The 17,272-nt window shown below is 46.4% G+C and overlaps 1 protein-coding gene across 3 annotated transcripts in view; it reads right to left on the bottom strand.

Moving 5' to 3' along the window:
* GABBR1 (gamma-aminobutyric acid type B receptor subunit 1) overlaps positions 1-17,272 on the bottom strand; it is a 151,613-nt gene that overhangs the window by 77,130 nt on the left and 57,211 nt on the right. For all 3 annotated transcript variants that reach the window (XM_066581345.1, XM_066581347.1, XM_066581348.1), the window contains exon 6: positions 12,168-12,188. In XM_066581345.1, the coding sequence (XP_066437442.1) occupies positions 12,168-12,188 (21 nt within the window). The remainder of the gene's footprint in view (positions 1-12,167; positions 12,189-17,272) is intronic.

The following is a 17,272-nucleotide window of genomic DNA, read 5'->3' as shown; positions in this document are numbered from 1 at the left end:
ATTGCTGGCTCGCTGTTGTGTGCACAGCACTGGAAGCACCTAGCACTGTCAGTATTGCAGAAGACCATTTGGTACTGGTACAGGGGCCTGTAACAATGGCGCCACCTGGTTCTGTATGCGGACAACAAAACAGTTGGAGCTGCTTGTGCTTGTCGGACAATCAAATGGTCCTCTCTATTGGTCGTCTGTCGGGGCGTCGGTCACCTTGTGTGCCCTCACACATCCACTGGTCCCAATACCTCCTAACAGTGTGGTCAGACGCTCCTCTCTACTAGTGGTCTGTAGGGGGTGTCCTCAGTCCGGTCTCTCTGTGTGCCCTCACACATCCACTGGTCCCAACACCTCCTAACAGTCTGGTCAGACCCTCCTCTCCACTGGTGGTCTTTAGGGGGCATCCTGAGCCTGGTCGCATTGTGTGCCCTCACACATCCACTGCTCCCAACATCTCCTAACAGTCTGGTGAGACGCTCCTCTTTATTGGTGGTCTGTAGGGGGCATCCTGAGCCTGGTCGCATTGTGTGCCGTCACACATCCACTGGTTCCAACATCTCCTAACAGTCTGGTCAGACACTCCTCTCTACTGGTGGTCTGTAGGGGGTGTCCTGACCCTGGTCCCCTTGTGTGCCCTCACACATCCACTGGTCCCAACACCTCATAACAGTCTGGTCAGACACTCCTCTCTACTAGTGGTATGTAGGGGACGTCCTGAGCCTGGTCACCTTGTGTGCCCCCATCCACTAGGGGACAATTCATCAATACGACCATCCAGCTTTTCACATCCCAATAATGCGCCCCTCTCTGGTAACAGGTGAAATCTGTTCTGTGCTTCATAGAGGCGTCTAGTGGTCAACAAGCTCTACACAAGTAAAAGAAGAGGTCACTACACACAAGGAGCCTCTGAGAGCCTTTTATAGGCGAAGGGGGGAACCACTTTCAGGGCCTCAGGTGACAAGCCTTTTGCGACTGCTACTTGACATTGAGTGCAGCAACTTCTTAGTACACTGTAAACCAGTATAGCAGAGCGCTTCTCTCGGTGTGGGGGATTATTATTACTAAATGGGTCCAGGAGCAGCATTACTACTACTAAATGCGGCCAGGAGGGGCATTATTACTAATAAATGGGGCCAGAAGCGGCATACTACTACTAAATGGGGCCAAAAGTGGCATTATTACTACTAAATGGGGCCAGAAGCGGCATTATTACTACCAAATGGGGCCAGGAGGGGGATTATTATTACTAAATGGGTCCAGGAGGAGAATTATTATTACTAAATAGCGGGGTTTCGGGGGGGGGGGGGGGGCATTATTACTACTAAATAGGGCCAGGAGGGGGATTATTATTATTAAATGGGTCCAGAAGGGGAATTATTACTGAGTGGAGGCATAAAAAGGTTACTGTGTGGGGGCAGTAAAAGTGGTGCTTACTATGTGGGGCCTACAGAGACCACATAAAAGGGGATACTATTGGTATGTGGGGTATATGCCATTATTACTATCTGAGGCAATAAAGATGGAGAGACTGTATAGGTTTAGAAAACAAAGGCAGATGGCTGGAAAATTGAGGAGTCAAAAATGTCTGTGTTAGGGGCGCAGCTAAAGGCTTATGGGCCCGGGTGCAAAAGTTGCTCTTGGGGCCCCTCAACTTCTCTTAACCCCTTAACGCAGAGGTGTAACTTGAAGCTCCTGGGCCCCAATGCAAGACCTGTAATGGGGCCCCCAACCGTAATGCTGTATTCATAGTACTAGACTCCCTATATGGAGAAGAGAGGCCTTATAGGCGCCCTAAGGCCTCATGTCTACGGAAAAAAAGTGGCCCGCTCGGATATGTAACGCGGATTTCCACAGCGGATGCAGTGCGGATGAACTTAAATTCCTTTTTTTTTTCTATGCGGGAGATCAATTGAGCTATATGAGCTCCCGCACGCGTGATCCGCACTTAAATGGAGCATGTCACGTTTTTTTTCACACGCATGAAATTTTTAAATCACTTTAAAATACCATCCGCGGCTATTTATATAACAGCGAGTGGTCAATGCATTCCTATGGGAAACTTTACATGCGGATCACGCGCGTGGGTGATCCACTGCTGATTTAAAATATACTTTCCCCGTGGACATGAGGCCTAAGGCCTCATGTCCACGGGGAAAATCAGATCCGCTGCGGATTTGTAACGCGGATTTGGGCTGCGGATGCACTGTAATTGCCTTTTATTTTTCATGCGGGAGATCAACTGAGCTATGTGCTCTATGAGCTTCCGCACGCGTGATCCGCACTAAAATTAATTAATTAAAAATAATTAATTATTTATCTACCCGCGGGTGGTCAATGCATTCCTATGGGGCGCAGATCTGCGTGCGGGAAAAACGCTGCGGGTTTTAATTCTTATTTTCCCTGTGGACATGAGGCCTAAGGCTCCTAGGCCTGGGTGCAACCGCTTCCCCTATAGTTACGCCAATGGTCTGTGTGTCAAATTCTGCAGAGACAAGTTCTGAACCAGAGACATTATAATGGTAGTCTGGGCTGGATGGAGAAGAAAGGCAAAAGTAAATGACCCCAGTCAGATGGGACATCGCAAGTGATTGTTGGAGCTAACTATACTGTAATCACTTATAGAGACTGTGTACTGGTACTGTCAGCTGGTGTGTATTGATGTATATTCAGTGTATGGGGTAAAATTTTCCTTTATATACTTTTTTCAGTAACATTACGGTAGTATTATGTGGTCACAGGCGGTGGGTATTACTCGATTATTGGTAATACCTATCTTAGTAGTGGTTTTTATTCAGTAACAGTATGGTGGTATTGCCAATACTATGCTGTGGCAATATGTGATCATGGTGTGCAGCATAATTTGGTCTTCAGTGTTATTTTTCGTAAACACAAAATAATGGTCTTTATTCAGTAGCATTATGGTGGTATTATTCCATCACTGTGTGGTGATAATAGGTGATCATGATGTGGCAGTATTATTTGGCCCTTATGTTGTGCTATTATTGGTAATGTTGGTCGTGGTGCAGTGGGTTTTGCATTCCCACCCAACAGTAATGTCCAGAGATCTGAGGGCTTTTGGTTCAGCATCGTTAGTAATGTCTCCTGATTACAGCACAGACGCATCATGAGGCAAAAAGGTTTCAAAGAGCTCCATGACAAAACGATTGGTTGCACCTTCATGCGAATTTGTCACAGTGACAATGGAGAATATCCTCTTTTCCCTTGAAAGACATCTGTATCCTCATAGAGATTCCTACACAAAGGCACCACGCCGGCAGGTTACCCATCAGCTAATTACTAACATTCATGGGAACATTTCATAGATCAATGGTGACAACAAAGTTTTCTGTTCAATTTTCTTTTTCTGCCTAAAACCGACAACTTCTTGAAGGCAACACATTGGATTGTGAACTCACAACCGTCCTCCCGTTGCAACAGCGGGGAATGATGGGAACACCGATCCCCGCTCTTAACCCCTTACATGCTGTGACAAATGTACATCACGGTATGTAAATGGTTCACAGAGGGAGCACGCTCCCTTTTTGATGTAATTGTCCCACTGCAATATAATCGTGGAGGGCCAATAGGTTGCTGTGGCAATCGGACGCCATACACTTGTGGCCGCGCCTGCCATAGCTTGTGATTGCTATTGTGAGCAATAATGCACTGCAGTACAGAAGTCCTGGATTACACACTTTGCTGGAACTTTTGGTGCTACAAGTGTTTACTCCTAGTATATGAAGATATGCATCTCAGGACCGGGATGAACACCGACCTTTGGAGCTATTCACTTGCATTGAAATCTACAATCAGTGACCTCAGAGACCCAGCGCCCCTGACACTGTCGCAGGTAACTGATGGCGGAGTACACAGGGACAGAGAGCAGGTCAGTTATACACAAGACTGGAAGATCTGTGACTGCAGGGGCTTGATATATCATATACACCAGTGACATTTCTGTAAATCCTATAGTCCAGAATGTCTGATGGCCTGGACTCTCATGCAATAGCAGCATTGATAGCAGTCTGAAAATCTAGAAGGTCCAATAATCCAGTACATTTACATTTGTCACATATACTGTATACAAACTCCTGAGCAGCTCGCTCCCCTGCATTGACCACCAGGGCTGGACAAATCCTTGTGGCGTACGATTCTATAGAGAGCTGTGTTTGTATTTGTATTGCTTTTTCTTATATCACGGTGTCCAAGAAATAACAACTCCCTGGAAGGAAGATAATCCAAAGTAACGGAAAAGTTCATCATGAGTCACAGAAGTCACCGCTGTGCGTTATCAAAGTAAAACATAACTTTTATTAAATATTTTAAAATTAGTCCAGAAGGAGACCAAAAAATATAAAAAAGTATGTGTAGAAAGGGAGAGGGCCCTGAGATACACCCTATAGTGCCCTATGATTTCTATTAACAATATGGAGCGCCCGCCCCAAAAGGGGCGCCCCCGTGCTGGAACCTCACCTTATATAGAAAACCTAATAAACCCTGAATTAAGAGACAAAAAAGAAAAAGAGAAGAAATCCAACAAAGAGGACTTGAAATATACATAAATGACGAATTAATAATGATCTTTTAAAATAGACCATGTAAGCTGTCGGTTGTAAGAGGATAGCGGAAAACATGCACAGAGTAGAATCAACCACTATGCAGAATATTTCCAATATCTCAGGATGGTCTTACTATAAGGCAGGAACAATATTCGCATATGACCATAATACACTTCATGTGATACTCTATGACACTCATATGCAGACCAATTGTTAGAAACAGGAAATACCAACACATTTCACCAATTGGTTCAATAGGAACCCAAACTGTAGATAGATCCGTGTAACAATAACCTAATAAATACTCAGATCATAATGTCACCTCCAATAGATGTCCCCATAGATGAAGGTATCACCATGAGACGTAGATCCCCATTATTACAAGATATAGACCCCCAGATTATAATGTCACTGTAAATATATGTTGCCATAAAAAAGAGCCAAATACAAAAGACCTCATAGATAAATAGATCAATAGACAACATTGCCATAAGATGTAGAACAACAAAACATCCCAGAGAAATTCCAGTAAAAATAACTTTACTTAAACATTGGAAAAAACACATATTGGGTCTTTTCAGGATGAAATACACTCACAGCTCCTGGAGGATAGAGGGTCCAAAACCATAGAATCAGCCTCAGTTGGCTCCATATAGAGGTACGATTGGGATCCAGGTCAGATGAGGACTAACATCAAGTACTACAACCGTGATTTACATAGCGGATCGGCAATTGCGATCACAGGATCAATGTTATCCAACCATCCGGGAAGCACCGTCTCCCAAGCATCCGGGAAGTAACGTCTCCCAACCATCCGGGAGCAAACGTGTCCCAACCATCCGGGAGCAAACGTGTCCCAACCATCCGGGAGCAAACGTGTCCCAACCATCCGGGAGACCACACGATACCCTGCAGCACTCTGTTAAATACCCATAAATGGGGAGGAACTGCCTGCAGAAGCCGATCAGGAAAGGAGGACAAGCCTTTCAATATCTGTCATCAAAGTTGCAAAGAGGATCCGCAGCAGACTGAAAATATAGTAGAAACTTCTTTTTATTTCAAATCCATAAAATTGGATACAAGCTGCTTGTATCCAATTTCATGGATTTGAAATAAAAAGAAGTTTCTACTATATCTTCAGTCTCCAACCATCCGGGAGGCAACATCTCCCAACCATCCGGCAGGCAACGTTTCCCAACCATCTGGCAAGCAACGTCTCTCAACCATCTGGGAGCAATTTAGTGACAAACAATGCTTTTTCAGCATGCTAAAGGACCATGTAACAAGGTAAAGTGACAACTAAGTGGCTCAGTGACATATTGGGTCTCCCCAGATCTCATCCCATTGAGAACTTGTGGTCAATAATCCTCAAAAAGTGGGTGGACGAAAAAAAACACATAAATTATGATGGACCCCAAGTACTGATTAGGAAGAATGGGTTGTCATCAGTCAGGATTTGGCCCAGAAGCCGATATCCAGCATAGTGGAGGGAAGTATGGAAGCCTGGAAAATAAGGGCCAGCACTCTAAATATTGGGTCTTTGCCCAAACTTAATGTATTTGTCAATAATTGTTTAAAACCGTCTAAAATGCTTCTAATTGTACTTCAGAATAGAAATATCTGACTCAAGGCTCTTTCCCACGAGCATATATCAGCCGGGCGTATTCCTGAGACGTAAAAGCTCCCGGCAATGTCAATATGCCACCGGACTTTTTTACGTCGGACCCAAAATTTAGTCTGCTCTCCTCCCCCCGTGCAGGCTCACCTCTGCTCTCCTCCCAGTTCGTTCTTTGCAATAGGAGGTGGGGTGGAACAGGGGCGGAGCTAAGCGCCGGCCCATCCCGCCTCCTCGCATTGCTGGTTGCGGACAAGGGGTGGGGGTGGAGCTAAGCTCCCGCCCTCTCCTCGCCCCTTGTCCATAGCCATCAATGGGAGGAGGTGGGACGGGCTGGCACTTAGCTCCACCCTCACCCATTGCAAAGAACGAGCGGGGAGGAGAGCATAGATGAGCTTGCGAGGGGGAGGGGTGACGGCATAGTAGTCCCGGCGTATATGCGCCCAGGACCGATGCCGTCTGAATGGTCGCACAAACATTTGATTTGTGCGCCCGTTCACCAGTTTTATCTCTCCCAACGTAGCGTATATCAGCTGGCCGTGAAAATAGTGGCCAATAAACGCTCATGGGAAAGAACCCTAAGGCCACTCTCACACGTGTTCACAAAACACCAGATTCTAAATCGTGACATTTTACCGCAATCCCGAGCAGCGTTTTAGAATGCATTGTACAGTGTTTTGTTATACACCTAATCATTGTGATGGGTGATGAGGTGCGTTATGAAGTACTAAAACATGTGAAAATAGATCAGACAGCGCTCAAATAAGGTGTTTCTAACACTGTGATTTTTTAGCACTGCCTGTTCCATGTTTGTGTGTTTTTTAACGCCCTTCATCACCCATTACAATGATGGGTGCAGTAAAAAGCGCTGTCAAATGCTGCGGTTTCTGAACACGTGTGAGCGCGGCCTAAGAACTTATTTACACGGCCGGTATGAGTGAAGCCTGAACATCGCACAGAACACGGACATCCCGTCCCTGCGATGTGTGGCGGACTGGACCTCTGCATGTTCTATTCTCGTGCCAGAGAAGATAGGACATGCCGTTAGTAGACACTTAGGAGCCTTCAGAACTTGTGCTGTTTCTCTGCTATTCCTCCAGAAGGTGGGAGGAGTCTTATAAAGCTATGTGTGCTCCTCTGGGAAATATGCAAGTAAGAAGATGGAACAATATTGGAAGGCAGCTTTCCTATAAGTCAATAAATAGAATTGTGAGCCAAGGCCAGAGTCTTCTCCAGCAGGAAAGGATAACAGTACACAGGCCATTTCAGGGTCTTTGCCCCCCATCAGTAATCGCCCCATGTCTACAGACCTCTCACTGGCCAGAGGCTTGCTGCACACTGATAAGGGGAACAAACCCCAGAACATTCTGTCTGGACATGGTTACTCTTTCAGTCTGGAGAAGACTCTGGCTTTGGCTTATGTTCCCAGTCATTGTTATAGGGCTTGTACAAGCTCTGACACACACTTGCAGGAATGCTGCCTTCCAATAGGTGGCGCATCACAGTCCAAAGGCTCCGTCAGAGGCGGGAATGACCCGGGACAGTCACTGCACTGGATTTGCAGCAATAGAACAGTTCGCTTACAGAAAACCCTATTTGTAGCGGAATTACCCAGTGGGTGCTCGTGGCAGGGAGGTGGCACACAGGAGGCTCCCGGGTGAAGAAATGGCACTTGCCAGTCGCGGGGATTCCCCGATGTACCACTAAGACTACCTAGAGCATAGGATGAAGGCCGCAGACCTGTTCCTCCTAGCAGGACCTACGCATCTGGCGTAGACCTCATGATCATACCGATGCATCTTTTAGCCAGACGTCCCCTCATTCCCTGTGCGGCCAATCAGCACCCACCAATATACAGGCCATATTATTCTATAGCAATTGGTAAAACCAAGAGTGGCCTGCAGAGATCGCACACGGACCCGGCTAGAGCACAACATCAAACTCGGCACACACACACAAACTTAAAGGGGTTGTCTGCCCTTTTTATCCTCTGAACAGATCATCAGTAGGTGATGGATGAGGGTATGCGCCTCGGGACCGCCATCTGCTGATTGTCCAGTGCAGTGGGCTGGATGTTGTCATAAGCTGGCAAGGAAGGAAGTGCGGGCGCCGGCTTCATTCCCACTGAAGTCAATGAGAAAGCCGCGCTGCCGCTCCGCTTACTGCATCTTTGCTGGTGAGGACGTCACATCCAGTACTGACCAGGAGAGGAGCAAGAAGTGTCACAGCAGTGCAGGACCTCAAAGTTGGGCACTACAGCACCTATCTGGTCACTTCTCAATGGGGTTTATATATGACTTCAAGAGGTTTATTGGTTATTTGTTTATACCCAACCTAACTTAGTATTATACTGGTAATGCACCCTTGCATGCTCTCATGCCTGTCAAATCACCCAGAATTAGCCTAGGTATTGGCTAGCTAGTTAACAAGTTGTTAGGAGGCTTGTGATTGGAGGATCAGCCCTCTGCACGGGCTGATTTGAGAGGATGCAGTTATAAAGTAGGGGGGTGGAGTCTAGTCAGTTGAAGTCTGGAGATGGAGTAAGAAAGAAGCAAGAGCATAGAAGCCAGTGTAGTGGGAAGGAGGAAAAAGTGTGAGTACAAAAGCCAGTTTATGTTGAAAGTACAGAAAGACAGCAGGAGAGAGATGTTAAGTAAAGCTGAAGATAGAAAGAAGAAATGAAAATAGGATAATAGTGAAAGTGAGAGTGAAGATCTTTCTAGTCAAAAACAGAGAGAAAAGCTAGAGTGTAAATCAATGTGGACAACAGTGTTTTCCAACCCTTACCTTCTAAATGTGTGAAAAAGTGTATTTAACTGTAATCATCTACTTCAAGCAAACGTTATGCAAACTGTATAATCTTATGCAGCATTGTGCATAACGCAGCTGCATGGGACTGGGGGCGGGGAGTTAATATGTAAATAGCAAGATTAGCTGGGAGGTGGAGTTAGAACAGGAAGAGAAGAGGAGAAGACAGGAAGAAGATCAGAAGGAGCTACACGAGGGAGAAAGAAGACGGAGCCGGACAAGACGCCCACCCACCCGCCCTTGGGGAAAAGGGTTAGGATGGACATTATAGGACATTACACGTTTGGAAGTTGTCACAGCTAAGGTTAGGCCTGAACTTTCCATGCTGGATAAAGGAAAAGGAGGAAGGTTTACAAGCCCAAGGAAAGCGGGCTTACAAACGTCCATTGGTAATGCACAGTTAAAGTTAAGCGGGTTTTTTAGCATGGGAAGAGTTATAGAGTTAGAGGTAGTTAAAGAGTTAGTATATGTTTAAATCTTTTAATAAAGCTGTGGCCTATCCCACATTTATCCAACAAGAAGTCTATGGGTAAGTTTTTGTTTATGGTTAAGGGAGCGTCAGTTCAGATTGATGCCCCCAGTCCTGCTACTTAGTGAAGATCTCTCTCTGCAAATAAAACGTTCTATTGTTTTACAGTTTAATTCTGCCTCCAGGAGCCCCTTCTCACTACCGAACCATCTGCACTGAGGTACCACACTAATCTCCGGGAAAATAGGACAATTTCCCATTCTCTTTTTACATTTTACTTATTACTTTTGTCCGGAGTATGTCTTGGTCTACATACCGACTGGTGTCACGAACTTGACAACCTGACATCTCTGCACCTTTCCTCAAAAACATCACCAACTGTCTGTCTGCTGTCTCCAACACTATGTCCTCTCTCTACCTAAAACTAAACCTCTCTAAAACTGACTTATTGGTGTTTCCTCCTTCCACTAACCGACCTCATCCTGACATCTCCATCTCAGTGTGTGGCACCACCATAACTCCCAAACAGCATGCCCGCTGCCTTGGGGTCATATTCGACTCCGATCTCTCATTTACCCCATACATCCAATCTGTGGCCCGAACCTGTCAGCTGCACCTCAAGAACATCGCAAGAATCCACTCTTTTCTCACCATAGACACGCTGAAAACGCTTACTGTTGCCCTTATCCACTCTCGGCTCGATTATTGCAACTCGTTGCTGATTGGCCTTCCCTGCACCAGACTCTACCCTCTCCAATCCATCCTGAATGCGGCAGCCAGGCTCATATTCCTGTCCAGCCGCTACTCGGACACCTCTTCCCTGTGCCAGTCACTGCACTGGCTGCGCATTAAATACAGAATTCAATTTAAACTTACTACCTTAATCCACAAAGCCCTCCACAGTGCAGCGCCCCCCTATATTGCCTCCCTCATCTCAATCCATCACCCAGCCCGGGCTCTCCGCTCGGCAAACGAAACTAGACTGCACACCCCTCTAATTCGAACTTCTCACTCCCGCCTCCAAGACTTCTCCAGAGCAGCACCAGCCCTCTGGAACGCACTACCAAAGGATACCCGGGCAATCCAGGACTCGAAAAACTTCAGGCGTGCTCTAAAAATGTACCTCTTCAGGGAGGCATACCGCATTCCCTAAACAAACCCCTCTGTACTCCGCCTGATAACATGCTCTCTGACCTACTGACTGCAATCCCTGCTAGCTGTCATAAACTGCCCCTGCAGTCATACCGATTCTGCCGTCACACGGCCAAATATCTGACCATTGTCTATGTGTATAGAATCCCTCACTCTCCACCCCGCCATACTGTGCGCATCTCCAGCCATTTTACCTTCTGTATCACCCCATTACTTGTAGTATGTAAGCTCGTTGCAGCAGGACCCTCACCCCTATTGTTTCCATCAACTGATTACGATTGTAACTGTGGTTCTGTAATTTTTTGTATTTTGTCTTTCTGTATTCCCCCTGTCTATGTAAGCGCTGCGGAATATGTTGGCGCTATACAAATAAAGATTATTATTATTATTACTACCATACACCGCTTGACTGCACAGGAAGCACCAAACTAGAACACCATTCACACTGCAGCGGCTTCCCGATTTGAGACGGGGAGTAGCAAAACTACCACCGCTGCCATTGCTGTCACCTGAACCCTCTTTGGCCTGCCGGCCTGTGGGGTGCTACAGCAGCATGGTTTTCCCGTTGACTTCAGTGGGAGTGCGGCCGGCATCCGCACTTCCTCCCTTCACAGGTTATGAGAACGTCCGGTCCGCCGCACTGGACCCAGAGTATATGTCATCAGTGGAAAAGAGGGCAGACAACTCCTACAACAATTTGCACAATATCACCCTGTTTATTCCCTGGGCTACCTTACTCTCACCTCCCCCGCTACATGTCAAAAGTTTTACAACTTTTTAATAGATTTTGTGTTTCAATACTTAACCATTTTCAACATCTGTGCTTGCTGTCAGTGAAACAAAGCATTCAATATTTGTATTTAAAGGATGGAAACCCATCTTGATCTTTTGAACTAACACAGGTGCAGGACTGGTGACTAGATAGAGCTCAAAGGTATGGAGTCACACGCACGTATTTGTGCTGCATTTTTGCGTATGCAAGTATGTTTTTTATTGTACTTTTTGCACACAGAAAAAAAACAGCAGCCACAGTCCTGTACACTGAAATGGCTAATTAGTCCAATTACTTTTTATGCTCAATTTTCTTGCGTAAGAGTGCAGGAAAATAGAACGTGCGGTGTGCTTTTTCTGAATGACAGAATTGCCTACACAAAACACGCGCTCGTGTTGTAATCAATGAGTTCTATGCAGTACTGCGTGCGCAAATATGGTCATGTGAATCTGGCCTAATACATTAGAAGGCGGAATGTACAGTAAAGTTGGTTGCTGCATCAAGCTGACACTGACAGCAAGCAGAGATCTTGAAAATGCTGATTAACTGAAACACAAAGCTTAAGGTAAAGTTACTTGTGTGCCAATGCGCAAAACAAAGCAGACACAGCTTGTTTATGGCGAAAAACTCAGCTCTGCTACATCTGTCCATGATTCAAGACCGAGATATTAAATGGTTAATGCAAACTAAAACATGAAATATCAGAAAACTGATCTGAAAAACAAAAGAAAAAGCAGAGGAAGATGGAGAGGAAGGACGCACAAGACTCACTCACATACACGGACGGACATACAGACTTACGTGACAGGTCCGGGCGTCTGACTGCAGCATTAGCCAAAGAGACAAGAGACAGCTGGTTAGAGTGTAGAGGGTAGAAGTACCATCAGTAACAGCAGGAAGACATGTACGGGACCCGGTCACTAGGGGGTCACAGCTGAGCAGCTACCAATCAGATTGCTGCTCTCATTTCCTAACCTGCGTTATTGGGCTGAGAGCTGAAAGCCGATTGGTTATTCGCTCCAACGCGGCATCCAATACATATCATAATCAGGTTGGCATGAAGGTGGCAGATACCTGAGCCGTGCGAGAGTGTGGAGTTTCTTAAAGGGGTTCTATAAATGATGGTAGAAGAGCTGAGAGTCGTCAGCGCTTACATTCCCGGTCTCCGAGTCGTGATTTCTCTGACCGCAGCTGCATAGAGATCGGGGTTATCTACATTTACTCCCCGCAAGATTGATTAGTCAGGCCTCTCCTGTATGAACAGTAGGGGAGAACTCCGAGCAGGCATGACCAATCAATCCTGCAGGGGCCGCAGCTGCAGAAGACCACAGGAGACCGCATCTTAAAGGGGTTGTTCAGAAAAATACTACTGATGACCCACCCTCAGGATAAGGTCATCAATAGTTGAGCAGCTAGGGTCCATCAATAAAGAGTGCGGCTGTCAGCTGTCAACACGCAGGGGTACAGAGCAAAAGCAGTTAGTTTTGAGCACTGGCCGCCACACAGGGGCCTTGGCTAACTGCGTCAGCTCCGTACCCCTCAGCTGGGACCCTAGCAGATCAACTATTGCTGACTGCTCATATAAATGTCAGGAAAACCCCTTTAACATAAAGCAGATTATGTTCCCCGTAAAGCTACGCCATTTATATGGACACTGACGCCGTGTAGCAGAAGCCTCATCGCCCTCTGTAAAACTACAACTCCCAGCATGCTATGAAAGCTGCGTGCTGGCAGGGCATGCTGGGAGTTGTAGTTTTATAGCTGCTACAGCTGAGAGGTTGGAGAAAGGTGTATTTGCATGAGAGTACTCGGCGCTGCTGTATAATGGAAGTATACAGTATATATTATGTAGTGTAATGTCAGAAATACAAGACACGACAGCAGCGGCTGGAAATCACTTTTATTGCTGCAGCAATAGAATAAGCTGTAAATACCAATGGAGAGTTACACAGCAGACATAAAAAGTGACACAAGAGCGACCCCTAGTGTTAAATGCAAGGAAGTGCAGAATAGCATCATATCTCCGAAGCTTCGGACTGCACAGCAGCTGACAGATTGTGGGGTGAACGAGCACCATGCCGTCCTGCACCCCAATCTAATAGAAGTCAGTGCCAGATGTGCGAGCGGTCCGCGGAGCCCGGGAGTTACAGCAAGACCTGATCGACCTCTTTTAGATCGGGAGATTGCAGCACTTCACTTTACGGCACGATTACCGCTGTGGCTAAAGTCTCCATATAAGGGGTTTTGCCAAGTTATAAAACTATATCCATAGGAAAATGCTCACTTTATAATTGTGGGGTCTGACTGCTGGGACCCCTGCTGATCTTGAGAAAGGGGGTCCCAAAACAAATGAAGTGGCGGCCGCGCAAGCGCACCACGGCTCTGTTCATTTCAATGGAAGCGCCGGAAATTGGCGAGTACAGGTGCTCAGCAATCTCCGACGCGGTAATTAAGGTGGATGGAGTCCACATGCGTGACTGTCTCTTTATACTTGTGTGGAGACCATCGGAATCCCCGTTCTTGAGCTCAGTGGAGGTCCCAGCGGTCAGACCCCCACCATTATACCTGATCTGGGATGACTGTATAACTTGGCAAAACCCCTTTAAAACACAGATCTCACAGCTGAGAGTTAGTTCTAATGCATCCAGTCTAAGTCCAGCTAGAACCTCTCTCCTGTCTGACAGCTTGATACAGTGTATCAGTGCGGGAATGTATCATCTATAGCCTGTTAAGCTCACAGAGGATTGTTTACTGGATACAACTGTGACAAACACTCAGCTGTGAGGAGTATTTTGGGTCTATGTGGGGTTTCAGTCTCTAGTGTAGGCAGGAATGTTCTCATTTGCTGACAGCAAGCAGAGATCTTGAAAATGGTGAGGAATTGAAACCTAAAGAATATGAGGAAGTTGGAGAACTTTTTCATTATGCAACATAAAACTGGGAAATCCTTTGAATAGTCATTTGGGGTCCCCAAGACTCTCCTTCAGCTGTATGACATGGGTGTGTGATGCCCAGGTTGTAGACCTCGCAGAGGATTTGTGACAGCAGTGAATGTTTTCTACCTCCTGCCACAGTTACTCCATAGCCGTACAAGATGCGTCCCCTCCGGAGGAAGAGATGAGGGTCCGGCGGACGTCACCACATCCTGTTTCTGCCCATGGCAACAGGGCTCATAGTATGTAGGAGGCTGCCCCCAAGACGGAAACACTTTTCAGGGTCACTATGCTTATCTCTGAGTCTAGGGGTTAACGTGTTTCCTGGCAGGTGATGGTAGGTTAAAGGGGTATTTCAGTTACTGGACAACCCCAATTCAATAGGTAAGAAAATAATAAGCAGAGATATACGTACCCTCGATGGCTGCCAGGATCCATCGCTCAACCTGCTGTGGTCCCGGTGATTGCTGTGACAGATGATGTCACAGGAAATCAGGTGCCCACTGCAGCCAATGAGAGGCTGCTGTGTCACCGGCTGTTACCCTGGCACAGAGAGGTACTTATGTCTTTGTTTGTTATTTTCATACAGGGGGTCCTGTGGAAACTGGATTTTCCAGTTAATACTAATGTTGGAACTTAAGGGTTAATTCTCTATGAATGTAACAATCAGCACGAATTGCACTGCTGTTTAATCATCTCTTCTCTTCAAGCTTGTTGTTGGGGCAGTTGCTATGCAATTATCTCATTGTTGCTATATTTAGTGGGTCAGCTGACCACACTGCTGCAGTTTAGCCTAATTTGGAGAGGAGTTTCTGATTGGTCAGTATCTCTTTAACTATTTCTGGTTTCTGCAGTATATTGTGGGTTACAGCGTAGGCCATGTGCACTTTAAACTCCAGCATCTCTTGTACGCTTCTAGTATCTGGTTCTGAATCTATCTTTGTTTCTTGGCAGTGTAGTCTTATTTGTGGTTATTTCGAGCCCAATCATTGTTTCTTAGCCTTGTAGGTTGTGTTTGCGCCTTCCCTGCTTGTATGATTCTATGTCTTGCTTCTTTGTTTAGCTCTGCTCAATTTGCTTTTCTAGTCTCTGGGTATTAAAGCCATCTTATTGTTTGTCAGGCTCAGTGTTTTAATTAGGATTTCCACTGGGGATATCTTTAGGGATACCCATGGACAGTGGTGTCCGGTGTTAAGGTCAGCATCATAGATTAGAGGAATACTTAGGGAAGGCTACAATTAGGGTAATTTATCGTTAGTTTATTATCTGTCCACCATCACCGATTACCATTCTGTTTCTGTCATCTAGTTCCTGTTCTTGCATCTCTGTTTCCTACCAATCTTCATATTATTATTTGCAGTTACTACATAATTCAGCCCTCCTGTACGTCCTGGAGGTATCTGAGCACTGTGAGACATTGTTAGTACTAGGGAAAGGTGCCCTCTATAGGCGAAGTCCAGTTCTGTCTACTTGTGTCCAGTGGGCACCGTTACACTGAGGAATGGAGTTATGGGTAATTACACAACTGGTCTAGAATAGTGATGCCTCGCCTGCATTCATGCCCCAGTTCTCTTGTTTGGCCCTGTCTGCTGCTATGTAGCACACATCCTTCAACATCCAGCAATCAAAAATACAATCGGCCCTCTTCATTCTGTTGGGACACATTTACTGCACAATATATTTCATTTAGGAGTGGCCCCTAGTATGTCAGTAGCCAGTCCCCACAAGTGCCAACCACACTGCCACTCCACCATGACAGTTATAGCTCCTGGGCTTCAATGGAAGATCTGTAATGGGCCCCCACTTACCATGCATGATGCTTGTATAGTAGCGGGACCTTTGGGCCCCACAACACCGGGACCCAAGTGCGACTGCTGCTTCTGCACTGCCAATGACATTGTCCCCAGAAGTGCTGACGTCACTGCCCTTCTATCTCATCCATGCTTGATCCGAGCTCTTTGGTCTGTTTCGGACAGTCAGATGTGTGAATGTCTTAAGATCTTCAATCTGAAGACATTAGTAGAAGCTGCACGCTGCAGCGCCAACAGTACAGGCAAGCGACAAGCTTGCTGAAGTACCTGGGAGTTGTAGGTGGCTACAGCCACAGCCCCCCACTCTGTAGAAACATTATCCACCACTAGAGGGCAGCAAGACGCCAGAAATCAAGCAAGAAGTGAGATAAACAATCAGGAATGCAGATCCATTGAAGGGTTATTACACATTTTATATTATATACTTATTACAGGTGATGGCCCTGATGTGACCCCCACGACTCCCGTTTAATGACTCTCTGATACAGACATTTGATATCAATGAAAACAGAAACTCGAAAGCTTTTGCTGAACAACATGAAGAGTATTTCCCCCTCAGAGGTGTCAGTGTCGCCCCCTTTGTCCCTGGACACACATGGAGCCTGCAGTTCCTAGCGTATCACAATGGACTGCTGCAGATTACGGTGGGCAGTAAGGGGGCATGTAGACTGTAATCACAGGTGTAAGGAAATCCCCCGGCACACGTCTCACCTACCGAGGCTCCACAGGTTGTGGTGCGTTCCCTTCCCCTCAGCACTGATCGGACCCCTCGCTGTATTATAAGGGTCTGGCGGGCGAACCTCACACCGAATGTAGCAATGTGACAGCTGACCCCCCTGTACGTCCACTCGGCTGTATGTTGCATTGTGTCCGACGCTCCTTGTTTTCTGCTATTTCTGTAAGGCCGGGCTCACACAAACGGGTCAGACTGTGAGCCCGGTCGGCGATCCTGCGAACCTGATAAGACTGTATTGCAAATGACTATGGAGGCTCACCGGCAGTTATGCACAGTATTGTTTTTTTTCTTTGTTTGTATTTCCTGTGCCATCGCTTATCGATGATGCGGGTACCTGCGGCTCGTATGTGGTGGTAATTGCGGATGGGCTGTGGGTTGGACGCCTCCTTTGACTTCAATGGAGTCCGCAGCAAAATAGAGTATGCC

Source organism: Eleutherodactylus coqui, chromosome 10 (assembly GCF_035609145.1).
Source record: "Eleutherodactylus coqui strain aEleCoq1 chromosome 10, aEleCoq1.hap1, whole genome shotgun sequence".
NCBI classification, from domain to species: Eukaryota; Metazoa; Chordata; class Amphibia; order Anura; family Eleutherodactylidae; genus Eleutherodactylus; species Eleutherodactylus coqui.
The sequence above is the reverse complement of the archived record's forward strand: the minus strand, read 5'-3'. Positions and strand labels throughout refer to the sequence as shown.